We start from the raw sequence: 18,476 nt of genomic DNA on the forward strand, positions 1-18,476 counted from the left end.
CAGTTCTAGCTTTGTATGATTCTCCATCTACCGTGATTCGCATCCCTGGGGCAACTTCCACTCCCATTCATCTTAAACGAGGCACCCGTCAGGGGTGTCCTCTCTCCCCATTGCTGTTCGCCCTTGCGTTAGAGCCTTTGGCGGTGGCGATTAGACGACATCCCAATATCTATGGATATGGTATTGATAATATCAAGCTTTCTTTGTATGCTGACGATGCTCTCCTATTCCTGACTAGACAATTAACCTCTTTACCTAATCTTTTCCAATTATTAGAGACTTTTGCAAATTTCTCGGGGCTTAAAGTTAATTCGTCCAAATCCACAGCCCTCCCGATCAATCTATATCCACATACGATTAGATGGTTAGATTCTACTTACAGTTTTAAATGGAGTCACACTAAATTTAAATATTTGGGAATCTTTCTTACACCTTGCTTTGGGGACCTATATGGAGCCAATTTTTTACATACAACTATTCAAATTACGCAACTTTTGAAGATTTGGTCTACATATAAGGTGTCATGGCTGGGCAGAAATGTTGCTTGTAAGATGATTATCCTTCCCAAATTATATTTGTTTCGTATGCTTCCTATAACTATAACCAAAAAATCCATATCCATTATCCAATCACAAATCAATAAATTTATTTGGGACGGTAAGCCAGCTAGAGTCCGGGCACAGATTCTCTATAGATCCCCCTTGCAAGGAGGAATTGTCTTGCCGAGCCTATGGCATTATTACCTAGCCTCCAAACTTAGTCAAATGTTAGATTGGAACATAGATTCAAAGCCTCCGGCATGGTATCAGCTGGAATCTACCTCAGTTTTTCCTTTCCACCTCAATTCACTAGCCACAATAGTTTCCAAGAAGGATTTGACAGTCCTTGCTGGCAGGAATAGGATTGTATCGTCATTGGCCAAACTTTGGATTTCTATAGCTTCCACATATAAACTTATGACTTTTCCCTCCTCCAGGATCTCTATCTTCGGTAATCCTCGGTTTGTTCCTGCTTTTAGGAACCCGCAGGTTTTCTCCTGGTGGAGGGATAAAGATCTCCACACAGCAAATAGGTTTTGGATAAGTGATGTTCCGATTACTTTTAACATGCTCAGATTTAGTAGAGAAGCCCCTATGGAAGAAGCATATCGATTTTGCCAAATTAAACACTATTTCTCTTCAATCTTTTCCTCATCTCCAGTATATGACCCTACTATGTTTGAATCATTATTTTTTGTTTTTTCTCGTAGAAAAGGGTTAATCTCAATACTTTATGCTCTACTGCTAGGGCGTGATCATGATGATAGAATGTCATATATGAGAGCTTGGGAGCGGGATTTAGGTATCCAATATGATCGCACTGATTGGTCTTCTGTCTGGACTGCTGTCTCTGGGGTGATCAATTCAAACATGGTGAAAGACACAGCTTACAAGATCTTGTTTCGTTGGTATTATACACCGTCTAAATTACATAAAATCTATCCTTCGGTCCCATCGGCCTGTTTTCGGGCCTGTGGTATGGAAGGCACATTGTTGCATGTTTTTTGGGATTGCCCCGTTGCACAGCAGTTCTGGGACGCATGGAAATCTATGACTAAGGAGGTGTTTGGCTTTCCGATGTCCTTAACCGCTCCCCAGGCCCTATTGTATACACAGAATGATGATGTCCCAGGTAAATTTAGGCCATTATACAGATACATGTTATTGGCTGCTCAATGGTCCATTGCTTATAAATGGAAATCCACTGACCTTGATTTAGCATTGGTTACCCAACGACTAGACCTTATGATGTTGATGGATCGAGTGTATTATCATAGTACTGAGAACATGACCAAATTTGATGTTATTTGGGAACTTTGGAGGGCTCATAGACATCTGTAGTCGCCCCTGGACATGTGCGTATACTGTATTTAACTAGTCATACAGGTAACTCATACTTCAGGACTCCTGTTTCTAGAAGATGTATACTGTGGATATAATGTTAAGCTGAGGTTTTTGTTCTGTTCCTTTTTTATGTGCGGTGCTGGAGAGCAATTTAGTTGTGTTTAGAGATCTTCGAGAAGGACCGATCCCTGGGATCTCAGCTGGAGGTACCCTGTGCCCCATTTCCCAGGTTGAATGGTCCATTTTTACGGGCCTAGCTCCCCGGCCGCATTTTTCTTTTTTCTTTCTTTTTTTTTTTTTTTTTTTTTTTTTTTTTTTTTTTTTTTTGTAGTTTATGTTAATTAGACTCTCTATGCAAATCACTTGTATAATTGATGTGCTATTTGACTGTCATCGGATGATGTTAAAATTGATAATCTGTTCAATAAAGCCTTTAATATGAAAAAAAAATATAAAATTAAACTGTGGAATATCTAAAATAGTAATTTTTAGGAGATGGAAGATAGATACATTTGTTTTTCTCATCAGTTTATTTTCACCTCGGATGTCCTTTAAAAGACACCAGTGAGTGCTTCAGCAGCAGGACTCCAGAGGGTCTCTACCACCTTGCACTGGATTAAGGAGGTGACCTGGTATCAGGGGGAGGGGGTGTGACTGGTGCCAGCTCTTGTACTGTAGCTCTGTCCTATTGCACACCCACCAGTCTAATTGCATAATAGCGCGGTGCCGGAGGAGATCTTAGTGTCGGATCGCTTTGATCCATGTGGGGTGACGTTGTGCCGGGCTAGATTCAGCAATGGCGCCCCTAGTGACAAGCCCAAATGTGCCCACGTAACTTAAACTACGTGGCACAGCAGTGGAGGATGGGGCAATCCGTGTCGGACTAAAGGTGGTTCCTAACAGTCCAAGAATCGTTGAGCGATCAGATAATTGCGAACAGAAATAACATGTCGTAATACATGTCGTAATTTCACCATCAACAAACCAATCTGTACTTCCTATCCATTACAGCCGATTATAAAAAAAAAAAAAAAAAAAAAATTCGATTGGCAAAATTGCTGTTGAACGTTAATTGCTGTTGCTTTAAGAATCATTTGCAGTCTATTCGGAACACCAATGGAGTTTGTGATCGGATGGGCAGAAAATAATTCTGATCACTCAAACGAATCTTTGCTAGAAATTGGACCGTTAGTGGCCACCTTAAGTCCAACAGTTAGACCTAAAGGGGCCGACGCTGTACCGGATTTTCTCGGGCAACAGAGCCCCCAAGCAGCGGTCATTTGTCCTATGTCAGATTATGTTCGACATTGGACCTACGCTGGAAAAGGCCAATGCTGGACATAATTTAATGTAGCTTTGGAAAGGGTTAAATCTGTCTTTTTCCCATAGTGCCTTGGTATGAGACCGGCTTGTACACCCCTCCTAATTTTCTTCTTTTGCAAAAATTTCAGTTTTTTTTGTTTCAAACCTTTTTTTTTTTTTTTTTTAATTTTTTTTACATAGTATAGATAATTTAAAGTGTTGTAAGAAATTTTCATAAAGTGAATTTGAAATTGAATTTTCTGTTCATCTTGTGACTTCAGGCAAACTGAAGGATTTGGGGAACCTGGTCCTGAAGCCGTTTGGACTGTCCACGGCCAACTTCCAGGTCAATCAGGATTCACAAACCGGCTCCTATTCCATCAATTTTGTTCAGAATCACGGCAACAGATGACGAGCGCGCCGGGAGCCGAGATCCCCGTTGTTGTTGCCCGCCGAGGAAAGACTCCGATCAGCTCTCATCAGCTGCGCCGGCGGATAGCTAAGAGTTGTAGAAATGCTGCATTTGTGGTGAACTGTCACGTAATGCAGACACCGTCTCTACCCATCCGGCCGTATTCCGAGGAGGAGTCTAACGTTTGACATTTAATATATTTTAGGGGTTTTTATTTTCACTGAGTTTTCGTTCTAATTACCATTTCCAAAGCTTTTATTTGGTAACGTTTATTTTTCCTATGTTTACTTAAAGCTAATGGGAACCGTGTGTTAAAAAAAAAAGCCACATACCTAAGGAGAGGGATGCTCTGGGTCCTATAGAGTCTTCCCTCTCCTCTCCCGGGGCCCTTGGTGCAGCGCTGTCCCTGGTAGCAGTATTTAAAGGATACCCGAAGTGACATGATGAGGTAGACACGTGTATGTACAGTGCCTAGCACCCAAATAACTAGGCTGCATTCCTTTTTTTTCTTTCTCTGCCTGAAAGAGTTAAATATCAGGTATGTAAGTGGCTGACTCAGTCCTGACTTAGACAGGAAGTGACTACAGTGTGACCCTCACTGATAAATTCCAACTATAAAACACTTTCCTAACAGCAAATGGCTTCTGAGAGCAAGAGAAAGCTAAAAAGGGGAATTTCTTATCAGTGAGGGTCACACTTGTCTATGTCACATGTCACTTCGGGTGTCCTTTAACCAATTCAGTCAAATACTGCTTGCTCCGCTGGCTGACTTCAGAAAGTCTTCGAGAGCCCGAGTACTGCCGAAGACAAGCCGCTCCATACTGTGCTCGCGCCAACGCCCTCTCTCTCACACTCACGCATGTGGAGTATGGAGCCGCCTGTCTGCAGGAGGACTCTGCTCCTGAAGACTTCCGAAGTCCCCTGCAGCGGGGGATTCAAACGCGGGAGCCAGTGCTGCACCGAGGGCATCGGGAGAGGAGAGGGAAGGCTCAGTAGGACCCAGAGCCTTCCTCTCCTTAGGTGAGAATCTGACTTTTTTTTCCCCCCACCGTGGTTCCCATTGACTTTAAAACGTGTATAGATGGCTGCTTGTGTATTTTATTTATATTTGCTCCCATGATGAAGCGTTGTGAAGAAAGGACACCAATGTTCGCTACAGGCGAAATGGCAACTGCACCGATATTTTACTAGCCGAGGTTAGCGCTTTAGTTCAAATTTTATAACCAATAAATGCTTTGCCTTGAATGTGGATGATGCTGTTGCATCGAGTTCCTGGCTATTCCAATGATATCACCGATGGACTGTGCGTGGATTTCCAAGGGTCAACTAGAAAGTAACGTCCGTTTGCTTTATCTGCCACGCAAGGAATTCTCTCCTGCATCTGTCAGGTTAATCTCTTCTCTCCCTGCACCGCTTGCCGCATGACTGCAGAACGTTAGTAACTGTTTGTTCAGCAGCATCAACGCGAAAACCCCGCCCCCAATCCCTCCATAGGTGAGGAGTGTGATGCTACTACAACAAAGTTATTGAAAACCTCTTAAAAAGATATAACTACTTAAATTAAGAGTGGGTTATGTGGAGAAATGATAGTGTGTCTAAAATAAAATGTTTCCTTGATTAAATTAAAGTGGTCTTTATTTTCCGTGTGAAGCGAACACTGATCATCTCCTCACAATGCTTGTATAGGAAGGGGCTGAATATATTAGGTAGTGGTTATGGATGGGGATGGTCACTGCGATGCAAACGTTTCTGAGCTAATGCAGAATTATGAAGATTTACAGCAAATGTAAATATCCACTATTATCTCTGCATGGGGCCATACACCTTGCAGATTCTATTCACCTGCAGGGAATCTATTCCTCAAAATGTCAGATTGACCAATTTTATTATTTTTTTTAATCGTTTTTGACTTGAAAATCGATGGAAAGTGTCGATCGGATAGGATGGAAAATGTAAAAGGGGGGGGGGGGGCAAGAGCATTGGTGTCTATGGCCTGTAGCTTTCCGCTGCATGGAACAATGTGACTCCCAGTTTTTCTGCAAAATGGCATTTTTGCAGTATACGTTTCCAGTCCGTGGAAACATGCCCAGCCCTGGCCATGGGGGGGGGGGGGGGGCGGTAATGGCAAACAACTTCAGTATGAGTGACAAAACCCCCGACTCTGACCCCCCCCCAATGTAGAATGTGCCCCCCTGGTGCCCAGTGCACAATACATTACCTGTCCATGTCCACCGCTGGCTCCGGGCTCTGTCCATACACACGCCCCATGAGGTTGCAGGTGGGCACGTGACGCGAACATACACCCACGTTACTCTGGCAACCACATGGGATGCATGTATGGACAGAGCCCGGAGCACAGCGGTGGACATGAACAGGTAATGTATAACTGCACGAGGGGGGGGGGGGGCACACAGTACACTGTGTACTGGTGTAATGGTTAAGGGCTTTGCCTCTGAGACAGGCGACATTAGTTTGAATCTCGGCTCTGCCTGTTCAGTAAGCCAGCACCTATTCAGTAGGAGACCTTGGGCAAGTCTCCCGAACACTGCTACTGCCTATAGAGCGCGTCCTAGTGGCTGCAGCTCTGGCGCTTTGAGTCCGCCAGGAGAAAAGTGCAATATAAACATTCTGTGTCTTCAATATTAGGTAGATGGCAGATGCGGCACCACAAGGCCAATTCCGGATCGATTTCAGCATTAAATTCATCGGGGATCGGCCTGCGCTGTATGAGCAGCCACTGGATCTTTCTCTTATCAGATTCGATTAGAGAGAGATTTGTCTCTAGGCCGAAAAAGCTCATCTCTAGATGTATGGTTACATTTATTGTGCAATCTGGGAGGAGGGAGGTGCCACTGGCTCCACAAGTAACTGGTCTAAAGGTGGCCACACACCATACAATTTTTTAAATATCTGTTCAATTTAAGAATTGCAATCAATTTTTCTGACTGATTGCAACATTTCAAAAATCTGACCAATGTACCACACACCTATGTTCAATTTTTCCCCCAATTATCATAAAAATGATTGGAAACTCTGAAAAAATTGCTAGGGTGTGTATATTAATAAATTGACAATCCAACACACACCATACAATCTTTAGAAAGATTGAAGAAAAATATCTGGCAGTCCGGATCGATTAAAATCGAAGAAAACGGGAAATTCGATCGGATTTTTCAGTCGAATGAAAAAAAAGCTTTCGATTTTTTCCGGGAGATCCGATCGTTTTTCGAATTACCGTAAAATCGGATCATTTTATTGTATCGTGTGTGGCCACCTTAAGGCACTCAATTGACTCGAGTAAGCAGCTTTAGGCTGCGATATATTTTTTTTTTTGTTTTTTTTTTGTTGCCTATCTCCTCCCAGATTGTATTTTTAAAGGACGACTGTAATGAGAGGTGTATGGAGGTTGCCATGTTTATTTCCTTTTAAACAATACCGGTTGCCTGGCAGCCCTGCTGGACTTTGGCTGCAGTAGTGTCTGAACAACACCGTAAACAAGCATGCAGCTAATCTTGTCAGATCTGACAATGTCAGAAACACCTGACCTGCCGCATGCTTGTTCAGGGTCTATGGCTAAAAGTATTAAGCCCAATCTACACGATACGATTCTTTATACGATTCGATTATGATTCTATTTACGATCCGATTAAATCCGACATGTCCGATCAGGATTCGATTTGCCATTGCAAAACAATGGTAAATCGAATTGAATCGAATCCTGATCGGACATGTCTGATTTAATCGGATCGTAAATAGAATCGTATAAAGAATCGTATCGTGTAGATTGGGCTTTAGAGGCAGACCGTCAGCAGGGCTGCTAGGCAACTGGTATTGCAAAGGGAACCAGAGATGAAGCACCCTCATGTATTTTACCATATATATCAGTTGGAGCATTAGAGAAAACACTTACCATGCTCTGTTTCATTATTTACTATTCAAATTGCTTCTCATCAGCCCAGATAAAATCCCAGACTGAGCATTCAGTCTGGCTTTGCTATGATGACTCAGCTATAATGATTCCTGAGCAGAGCCACAAGGGGGCAGGTTTGGGCGTGAAAAGACATCACAGAAGACAGACTCAGCTATAATGATTCCTGAACAAACCCAGATTGAATGCTCAGTCGGGGATTTTATCAGGGCTGATGAGAAGCAATTTGAACAGTAAATAATGAAACAGAGAGCAGGGTAGGTGTTTTCTCGAATGTTCCCACTGATATATATGGTAAAATACATGAGGGTGCTTAGTCTCTGGTTCCCTTTAAAAGGAAATAAACATGACAGCCTCCATATACCTCTCTCTTCAGTTGTCCTTTAACTGTATGTTGTCCCTGTTTGTAAGATCTGCTCTAACAGGAAACCGTGGAGAAGATGTACGGTGCTGCATTGGTATTGAAGGAATGAAGGCACAAGACAGATACTTTATAAAAGCTTGGACTTTATTGAGCCTTATATTTATGCTACACAATATTCTCTCAAGTTGAATTGATGACAAAACATGACGGTGCCTTTAAAGGAAACCTAAATTGGGTAAAAAAAAAATTGCCCCTTTACTTACGCGGGGTTTCTTCCACCCCCTGAAGACTTTCTGGTCCCTCGCCATCATCCGCCGTTCCTCGGTCCCCCTCCAATGCTGGATGCATGACCATGTGAATCCTCCAACGTGCTTCCGTGGCCACCTGACCGTGGGAGTGCAGTGGCCAGGCGACTCGTGAGTTGGCAGGATTACGGAGGGGGACAGCAGAGGTAACGTACTGAGTGCAGAAGCATGGTGAGCGAGCAGGATGACTTCAGGGGGCTGCAGGAAGCCCCCAGGTAAGTAAATGGGCAATTTTTTTTCAATTATTAAAGGGAACCTAAACTGAGAGGGATATGGCTGTTTCATTTTAAACAATACCAGTTGCCTGGCAGTCCTGATGATCTCTCATCAGCTGCAGTAGTGTCTGAATCACACACCTGACACAAGCATGCAGCTAATCCAGCCTGACTTCAGTCAGAGCACCTGATCTGCTGCATGCTTGTTCAGGGGCTGTGGCTGAAAGTATTAGAGACACAGGATCAGCAGGAGAGTCAGGCAACTGGTGTTATTTTAAAAGGAAAAATCCATATCCTTCTCAGTTTTGGTTCCCTTTAAAGGATACCTTATAGCCCATAAAAGAAATCCAAAATGGGGGACAGCAGGCATGTGTGGTGGGCTCTCCTCATGCCCACTACGTCCCCTGTTCTCCTCCGCCCCCCTACAGTTGCATGCATCGACCCTCTGAAGCTACTTCCTGGTTGGGGGGGTCGGTGAAGACTGCGCAGGTAATGCCTGGGAACGTGCCTCCCTGATTGTGCAGCCCTGCGCATGCATACTACGTCACAACTACCATCAGAGACGCACATTGCCGGCCTGCGCAGTCTTCACCGACCGTCCTGAGCAGGAAGTAGCTTTGGAGGGTTGGTGCACAAAAACGGAGGGCAATGGAGAACGGGGGGGGGGGGGGGGATCATGAGGAGAGCCCCATCACACATGCCTGCTCCCAGTTTTGTATTTCTTTTATGGGCTAAGGTATCCGTTAAATGAAAATCCATGGAACTCTCAGATCACCCACCCCCAGAAAAGAAAATAGCGAATAATAACCATCTTTAGCTGGCCCGAAAATGAAAAGTTTTTTGTACAGGTTTTCTACAAACTCTTTAACCCTGCACCTTGGAGAATCCAGGATTAGAGATCAGAGAGGTTTCTAGGTTGTGTGAAAGAAAAGAATATTTCCAGCAGGGCTGTCAGGTTGAATATTTTCCCCATTTCGGAGAGCGAGAATTGGGTGGGATGTGGAAAGTCAGTGCATGAAGGCAGAGGGAGTAGTTTGGGTCTGGCTGGATCTCTCACCTGGGACTCCGGCCTCTGCCTAAGCCTTCGGCGCACGCTGGGGGAGTGCGTGCACGCCAGCGGGATGACGTACCAGGCATGTGTGGTCACAGGCAGCCGAATAGGACATACTGCGCATGGACAGCGCAGTATGTCCGGGTCAAAGGGTGCCGACCAGGATATATAGAACATGTGGTACAGCAGTGTGAACTATATAGCCGAAAATTGAATACTTACCTTCCGTAATTTTCCTTTCCCGAATAAACAATGGCGGCATACTCTTGGGTTAGGCTCCACCCCCTGACCCGATAGGACAGACCACTCTATAAGACTTGCGGTCCCGCCCCCCCCCCCGCCATTCTCGTTAAAAATTAGTCCTCGAATGGACAGGAGGGAGGGAGACGTATGCCGCCATTGTTTATTCGGGAAAGGAAAATTACGGAAGGTAAGTATTCAATTTTCGGCTTTCCCAAATAAACATGGCATCATACTCTTGGGATGTAACAAATCACCAACGAGGGAGGGTATAATGCAGAAATATCACACAATTTATTTACAATTGACAGACATTATTGCTTTCCCAAATTCCAATGTTGACAAAGCAGCAGGATTAACACAATAATGGGACATGAAGGTATGTACAGATGACCAGGATGCTGCCCTACATACTACCTCTAATGACACTTTTGAAAAGGAGGCCCAAGAGGCTGCCATGCCTCTGGTTGTATGGGCTCTTATTTCTTTTGGGACTGACAGACCCTTTAACTGGTAACTTCTCTGAATAATCTTTACCAACCAAGCCGACAAAGTCCTGGTTGAGACCTTTTTCCCCTTATTGGGGCCTTGCGAGTTGATGAACAAATGCTCAGATTGCCTGAAAGAAGATGTCTTGTCTAAGTAGGCCTTAATGCTCCTTCCAACGTCTAGAGGGTGCGTATCCCCTTCCAAGGTGAAGGTAGGTAAAGTGAGCTCTTGGTTGATGTGAAAACTAGATGCTACCTTTGGAACATAGCTTAGGACTGGCCTGACTACCACCCTGTCTGGAAAAAATTCCAATAAATTGCCTGTACAACCTAGGGATTGTAGATCGGAAACTCTCTTCCCTGAAGCAATTGCTGTTAGAAAAACGGTTTTCAGAGTAGCATCCAGTAAAGAAGCTGCTTCCACCGGGTGAAAGGGAGGTGAGGAGAGAATATTAAGTACTAGGCACAAGTCCCATTTAGGAAAAAATGGCTTTCTTGGCGGTCGCATTTTCAACACTGCGTTTACAGCGGGTTTTGTGCCCATCTCACGTTAGTTAATGCTGATAAGGCAGATATTTGGACTTTGATTGCGGATAAACTTAGGCCTTTTTCCACTCCAGTCTGTAGAAAATCCAGTATTTGGGATAATACAGGTTTAAGAAAATCAAATTTGTGGATTTTTGCAAATGAAGTAAACTTTTCCCATATCCTTCTATAGGTTGCATTTGTGGAAGGCTTCCTAGCCTTTAGGAGAGTTTCTATTACGGAAAGAGAGCATCCCTGCTTTAGGTAATTTTCCCTCTCAACTTCCAAGCCGTTAAATGTAGCGTCCTCACATTCGGGTAGAGGAGATGTTTCTGAAATAACAGGTCGTGTCGCTCCGGCAGTATTATCGGCTTCTCTATGCTGAGATCCATTGCCAGGGCAAACCAGGGCCTTCTTGGCCAAAAGGGTAGAATAGTTATGATCGAGCAAGATTCCTTTGAAAGTCTCTGTAGAAACCTGGGGATCATTGGGAATGGGGGAAAAGCATACCCTAAGCTGAAGTCCCATTCCTGCGTCAGACAGTCCGTCCCTGCTGCAAGGGGATGAGGTCTGCGTGCAAAGAAAGTCGGTGTTTTGGTATTCTGAGGGGACGCCCACAAATCTATTTCCGGAACCCCCCACTTCTGAGTTATGTCCCTGTATATCTCGTGGTTCAGCTGCCATTCGTGGGGGTCCACAAATGATCTGCTTAAATGATCCGCTAACAAATTCTTGGCTCCTGGGAGGTAAGTCGCTGTAATGTTGCTCAGGTTTTCCTGTGCCCAGTCCATTATTTGGCAAGTCTCTTGAAGAAGACTCCGACTTCTTGTTCCCCCCTGTCTCTTTATGTACGATACAGCTGTCACATTGTCTATTTTCAACAGGACTGGTTTGTCGTGTATTAGGAAGTGAAATGACTTCAGCGCCATAAATGCTGCTCTCAGCTCCAAGATGTTCGACGGGACATATCTCTGTGGGGTAACCCACTTCCCCTGCATACATATCCCGTTGCAATGCGCACCCCAGCCGGTTATGCTCGCATCTGAGGTTATCACCACTGGAATAGGTGGATGGAACTGATGACAGTTGAGAAGGTTCTCCTTGCATAGCCACCATTGTAATGAATCTCTCACTTTTTGTGGCAAAGGTATTATTTGATTCAGGTTTCGCCTGTTCCAGACTTTTAGGAATACACACTGCAGAGGACGAAGGTGCCAGTGGGCCCACTTGACCATAGGAATCGTTGATGACATGGACCCTAGAAGAGTCATGCAACTCCTTGCCCTTATGTGTCGAGACTGTAAGATTTGAGAAATTTTCTCTTGAATCAAAGAAACTTTTTGATCTGGAAGACAGACTTTGTTTAGTGTTGTCAGAAATCTGGCTCCCAAGAAGATTACGTCCTGTGATGGCACCAGCTGGCTCTTTTTGTGATTTATCAACCATCCTAATTCCTTGAACATGTCCAGAAGCTGGTTCTGATGGAGTAAAAGGGTGTCTCTGTTCTGGTGCAGGATCAATATATCGTCCAAATAATGGAACGTTCTTAGACCTAAAGTTCTTAGCAGCGCTATTATCGGGAGAATGATTTTTGTAAATGTCCTTGGGGCTGTTGAAATCCCAAATGGTAGCGCTTGGAACTGAAAGTGATGCCCTTGAATTGAGAAGCGTAGAAATTTTTGGAAATTTTTGTGTATGGGTACGTGCAGATAGGCGTCTGCTAGATCCACCGAGGTCATCCAGTCTCCTATTTCTATCATAGGGATTATGGATTGAAGTGACTCCATTTTGAAATGGGATACCCTTATATGACGATTTAAAAATTTTAGATCTAACACTGGCCTCCATCCTCCCGTCGACTTTGGGACCAAGAATAGCTGAGAATAGATTCCTGCACATTGCTGGCTTATTGGTACCTCGGTGATTGCTTTCTCTTGGAGTAAGGTATCTACATAGTCCATTAGAATTTGAGACTTCTGTCTGTTCTCTGGAATTTTTGTCGCGACATAATGTGATTTTGGAGGTTTCTTGAAGAAACTCCATCTGTGACCCTTCTTTATGGTGTTCAACACCCAAGGATCCCTTATCTTTCCCACCCAAGACTCCCAGAAGAGGCGAAGCCTGGCCCCTACCGGATAATCTTGGATGGACGCTCCCTCAAAAGGGCTTCTGGTTTTGCTGGGAAGGAGCGGTTGGCTTACCCTTATTCTTCAGGAATGAGGATTGTGTGCCCTTCCAGTTTCTATTGAACTGTCTACCGGGCCTGTAAGATTTAGCTTGTTGAAATCTGTTTGTATTGAATCGTCTAGAGCCCTGTTGCCTAAATTCTTTCCTTTTAATGTCCTGCGGAATAAGACCTGTCTTGCCTCCAGTAACTACGGAGATGGCCTTATCCATTACTGGACCAAATAGGTGAGTTCCGTCAAACGGAATTTTACACCAGTTATTGCGTGAGGCCTGGTCGGCCGACCATGGCTTAAGCCAAAGGGCCCTTTTAGCAGTAACACAATGTAGCATCGATCTTGCCGATGAACGAATTGTATCAATTGCGGCTTCATCCACATAATCACCAGCCAATTTGAGTTCATCAAGTGCCTTTATGATATCTTGCTTATCTGTGTCGTTATTTACGTCTGTTTCGACATTATCCACCCAGACCTTTATTGCCTTTGCCAGAGAGGTGAGAGCAACCGCCGGTCTGCAGGCTGCTCCTGCCGCTATAAACGCCTTTCTAATGTCCATATCGATCTTTCTATCCAATGGATCTTTAAACAGCACGGCATCATCCATTGGTAGTGTGACGTGTTTTGCCAGCCTTGTTATAGATGCATCTATTATAGGGGCTACATCCAGTAATCTTGCATCTTCCTCCTTGAGTGGATACAATTTGTTAAACCTATTCGTTAGAGAAGGCTTATGATCAACTTTACTCCACTCTTTAAGTATAATGTCTTTAATAACCTTCATGAAAGGAAAGGCCTTCTGTTGTGTTTGTAAATGTGGGTAATATTTATCTGGCTCCGGGAATGAATTTCCTTCCTCTTGCCAATCAATTGCCGACTTGATAGCCGATAGAAATGCTGGGACTAATGCGAAATCAAAGCCTAAGGGTGGCAAGTCATATTGAGACCCCGGCTCTTCCATCTGAGGCTGTGCTGCCTGTGTTGGAACTGCTTGAGTGGAAGCCATTTTTTGAAAGGTATCTTGTACCGCCTGCTGAATGTATGATAGGACCTGTTGGTTGTCCGCCTCCTTATCTCTAGCGACTTCCGAGAGACATGACTGGCACAATTTCTTATTAGGCAAAGCTGGCTCAGAACAAGACCAACATGTGTTTAGGGCCAATTGGTCCCGGTGTGTAACTTCCTCATGTTCTGAGGAATGTGATCTAGATCTATAATCTCTTCTTGGAGATCTATCAGAATAGTGTCTCATTGGGGAGAATCTGTCTGAGTCATAATAGTAATCAGGAGAGGTCCTTCTTGAGGCCCTTCTATACTGATAATCATCTGGTCTTTGCCTCCTAGGAGATTTATAGTCGTAATAACGCAAACGAGGGTTTCCTGAAGCATAATCAGGTGATCTCCTCTTATAGTCATAAGGTCCCCATGAAGTATTAGGTCTATTTTCATAGGATCTTTGTGGGGATTTTCCCCTTGCAGAAAACCTCTGGAAATCTTCCATAGGCTGTTGCATGTCTTTTGATGATTGTGGCCGGTTGCTTTTAGGAACCTTTTGCCTTGCTTCTCTCTCAAGCGGACTGTGAATACACAATAGAGAAAAAAATAGCGTTTTCACTAAAAATGTCCGCCAAACATCAGTAAGAGAAAGAGAGAGAGAGCATGCTCTTTTTGATTATAAACTGCCCAGCACCAGTGAGTAATACTCTAAAAAGGTGCACCCTGTGAATTGTCAGCGTGTTTTTGGATGCCTTTAGCATCCTTTACCTGTGTCTCCCAGCAGAATCCCCTTGACCAGCATCATCCATTTCACCTTTAAAAGAAGTATTTAACTTCAGTAAGTGAGCTGGATCCTTTCTGTACATATATACATGGCAATCAGAAATACAGTAGCTTATCAGACCTGAGTCAGACGAGGTGTAGGCGACCAATGTATTCGACATCTAGTGGAGGGGAAGCAGCGACCAGCAGCCAGCGTCCAGAGTCCCAGGTCCCCGCACGCTTCCTACCTAGAACAGCGTGTTGCAACAGGAGACTTCCTTATACGTCATGAATGACGTCACAGATCTCGCGAGACTTGCTCTTCCGTGTCCTTACACGGAAGCGCTCAGAGGGCTCTGCCAGGAGACATATGAGGGCGGCAGCGCGGCGGCTGAAGTCCGATTTAGGACAACTATGCCACCGCTGAACGGGAGAGCGATTGAACCCGTAAGTAAAAAACAAAAAAGAAAAAAGATAAAAGAGTGACTGTCCATCAAGGACAGAAAAAAGGAGAATGGCGGGGGGGGGGCGGGACCGCAAGTCTTATAGAGTGGTCTGTCCTATCGGGTCAGGGGGTGGAGCCTAACCCAAGAGTATGACGCCATGTTTATTTGGGAAAAGACGCTGGGCCACGGGAGGTGTGGTTAGCCTAGGCGCACCTCCACACACACGGCGTCATTTTTAGATTTAAATTAGCACTAAGATTAGATTTAAATTAGCAGTTTAGTGCATATGCCCCATGTTACCATGAAAATAAGGCCCACTGACCATCAGCCCGCAGCTCACGCATTCTTTTACAAAGCACCTCTTAGACATTATTCTACTATTTTATTTAACAAGATATGTACAGAAAAAGTTTTGAAAATAAACACTATCATATAGGCTAACCCTTTAGGAAAATTACCCCAAAAAAGTAAATGGAAACGCATACAGGTTTGGGAATGATTTTTTTTTTGTATTTAGTAACAATTAGTCAGGGCATGAGCTAGCTAAATACCGTAAGACTACTCCTCCCAACAGCACCTTGAGTTCATCCTGAAGTGACATTACAAAAATTAAAATGGCGGTCAGGGCCCATTCACACTGGGGATCGCAAATCGTTAGCATTTTGCAGAGTGATTTTTTTTTTAACTGAATATGAATGTAACATGATCGTAATCAACAAATTACGATTTAGCAAAATTTTGTGTAAATTTTCGCAATTACGATTTGCAAATTCAATTGATTTTGTGTAATCATTTATAATTTCGCATAAAATTTTGCGTGATTTTTTGCAGACTTTAGCAGTGAATAGCAAAGGCCCCATACACGCTATTGACACCATAATTGCTACATATGTTAAGGAGAATCGTGGGTACAAGTAAAAAGAAAGGATTTTATAGTTTTTGAGAAACTCGATTTTAAAAATGCAAGTAAAAAATATTTTTTAAACTTAAAAAAATGAGTTTAAAAAACATTTTTCTTTGCATTTTTAAAATCGAGTTTCTCAATCTACAAGGTCTTTTTGAAAAATTATTTTTGTGACTTATACCCAATATTCTGTTTAACATGTGTAGCAATGTTGGTAGCAATCAGGGATGGGCTCAACTTTGGATTTGGGTGAAACCCGGATAGTTGCTATCCGGATTTTCACCCTCCTAATTACAATCAGTTGTGCGGGGGGGGGGGGGGGGGGGGGTCTTGGCGGGTCAATCTTACCTCTCTGACGTCGTTTTTGGTCCGTCCCTCGGGGGCCTCTCACGATGCGCTCCAATCCGGCGTCAAGTGAGTACAAACACTTCCTCCTTCCGGGTTGAAGGAGGAAGTGTATAGTCACATGACGCCGGATTGGAGCGCATCGTGGCAGGCCCCCGGAGGGACGGACAGAAGAAGTCGTCAGAGAGGTAAGATTGACCTGAAAGAGTTAAACATCAGGTATGTAAGTGACAGTTTCTGTCCAGGTCGGGACCGGGTCAGACTATAGCATAACCCTCACTTATAATTACAGCCATAAAACACTTTCCTGTCAGTAAATGGTTTCTGAGAGCAGGGAAGAGATAAAAAGGGTCAATAATTCATAGATTTGAGCTCTGGTGTCATTGAGCAGCAACAATGAAACAGTAAGAACTGAAAAACTAGATTTAAATATAAAATAAAACTGTTGGATATCTAAAAAATAATCATTTTTAGGAGGAGGACGGATAAAATAGTTTTTCTCATCAGTTTATTTTCACCTCGGATGTCCTTAAAGAATGTAAATCAGGGTGAGGGAAACTTTCACAATTGCCAAAGATTGACTAATTAATCAATAAATGTATAATTTATTATGACTGAAATGTCTTGCAGATCGGGGACCAACACACACAGTTAGTACACATAAATCAATCCATGTACAATCTCACGGTCAACCCTCCTTCTAAAGGTGGCCATACACTATACAATCGAATGAATCAATTTTCTGTTTTTTTTTATAAAAATTATTGATTGTATAAGGAATTGAAATGGTTGTTTTTTTACCGATCAAGAAAAAAAAATATATTTTTTTGTGAAAAGCTGATCAGATGTGTTGAAAAGAATCAGATAGATAAATATAAAAACTACAATATTTATTTTCTTATTTTCAATAAAAATGATTAAAGATAGGAAATGTAATGTATAAGAAATTTTAAATATTTTTTTCCAGTCGAATCTTTTTCATTTTTTTTTTCAATCAAAATTGTGTTTGAAAAATCAGACACAAAAATATAAAAACTAAAATTTTTATTTGATACTTTGATATTTTCAGAAAAATCCATTATAAGTGTATAGTATAGCCGTCAAATTTTTCTAATTATACGATCAAGTGGAAAAAACAGATGTCTCTGGTCCATAATTTTTCTTTCTGTTTAAATTTAATCAAGTATGGCCACCTTAAAGTGAACCTAAAGCCACAAAAAAAAAATGAGATGAACTCACCTGGGGCTTCCCTCAGCCCCCTGCAGCCGATCGGTGCCCTCGCAGCTCCGCTCCGATGCCTCTGCACCCGCCGGCGAACACTTGCAGGAGGCCGCAATAGCAGCATAGGGGGCGATATACAGGCTGGGAACGCGAACAATCACTCGCGTTCCCATGCCTGTCGGCCGGTGACGGCCAAACCGGAAGTGTTCACCGGCGGGTGCAGAGGCATCGGAGCAGAGCTGCGAGGGCACCGATCGGCTGCAGGGGGCTGAGGGAAGCCCCAGGTGAGTTCATCTCATTTTTTTTTTTTGTGGCTTTAGGTTCACTTTAATGGATGTCAGTAATCGGACTGGAATACCATATTAACACATGTATGATGGCACTTCTGTCTGAACTTTTTTTTTTTTTTTTGAGCACCTTGCTGTTCTCGTCCCATTGGGTCAATCAATTGTTCACAGTACAATGTGAACCATAAATAATAATTATTATTTTTTTTTGCAACATGTTCGAACACTCAACATCTCAAACTCTGTGATTGGTTGTTTCCAATCGGCGGGGCCGAGGCAGAGGCGAGAGAGGCTCCAGCCTCGGGGCACAGTGTAGGAGGGGGCGCACAAATCACTCACCTATCATACCCCTATTGTGTTACAAGCAGAGAGAAATAAGAAAAGGGGATACATGGCAGTGACTGCAAGCCAGATAACTAGAGATTAAGTTTTTTGGGGGGGGGTTGGGAGCCCTGGGGAGCCTCTAAAGGTGGCCACTAATGGTCCAATTTCTAGCAAAAAATTGTTAGAGCGATCAGATATTATCATCGGATTGGTTGTAAATAATCTCCGTTGATGGGCACAATCGATTAGGAACGATTATAAAAATAGTCATCTGATTGGATTTTCTTGTTGGTTG

The 18,476-nt window shown here is 43.4% G+C and overlaps 1 protein-coding gene across 1 annotated transcript in view; it reads left to right on the forward strand.

The window, feature by feature from the left end:
- Positions 1-5,224, forward strand: part of LOC137564435 (tetratricopeptide repeat protein 1-like) — a 34,198-nt gene extending 28,974 nt beyond the window's left edge. Inside the window, exon 7 of the mRNA XM_068278316.1 lies at positions 3,467-5,224. Coding sequence (XP_068134417.1) covers positions 3,467-3,597 — 131 coding nt within the window. The 3' untranslated portion in view covers positions 3,598-5,224. The remainder of the gene's footprint in view (positions 1-3,466) is intronic.
- The last annotated feature ends 13,252 nt before the right edge of the window (positions 5,225-18,476 follow it).

Source organism: Hyperolius riggenbachi, chromosome 3, assembly GCF_040937935.1.
Source record: "Hyperolius riggenbachi isolate aHypRig1 chromosome 3, aHypRig1.pri, whole genome shotgun sequence".
NCBI lineage: Eukaryota > Metazoa > Chordata > Amphibia > Anura > Hyperoliidae > Hyperolius > Hyperolius riggenbachi.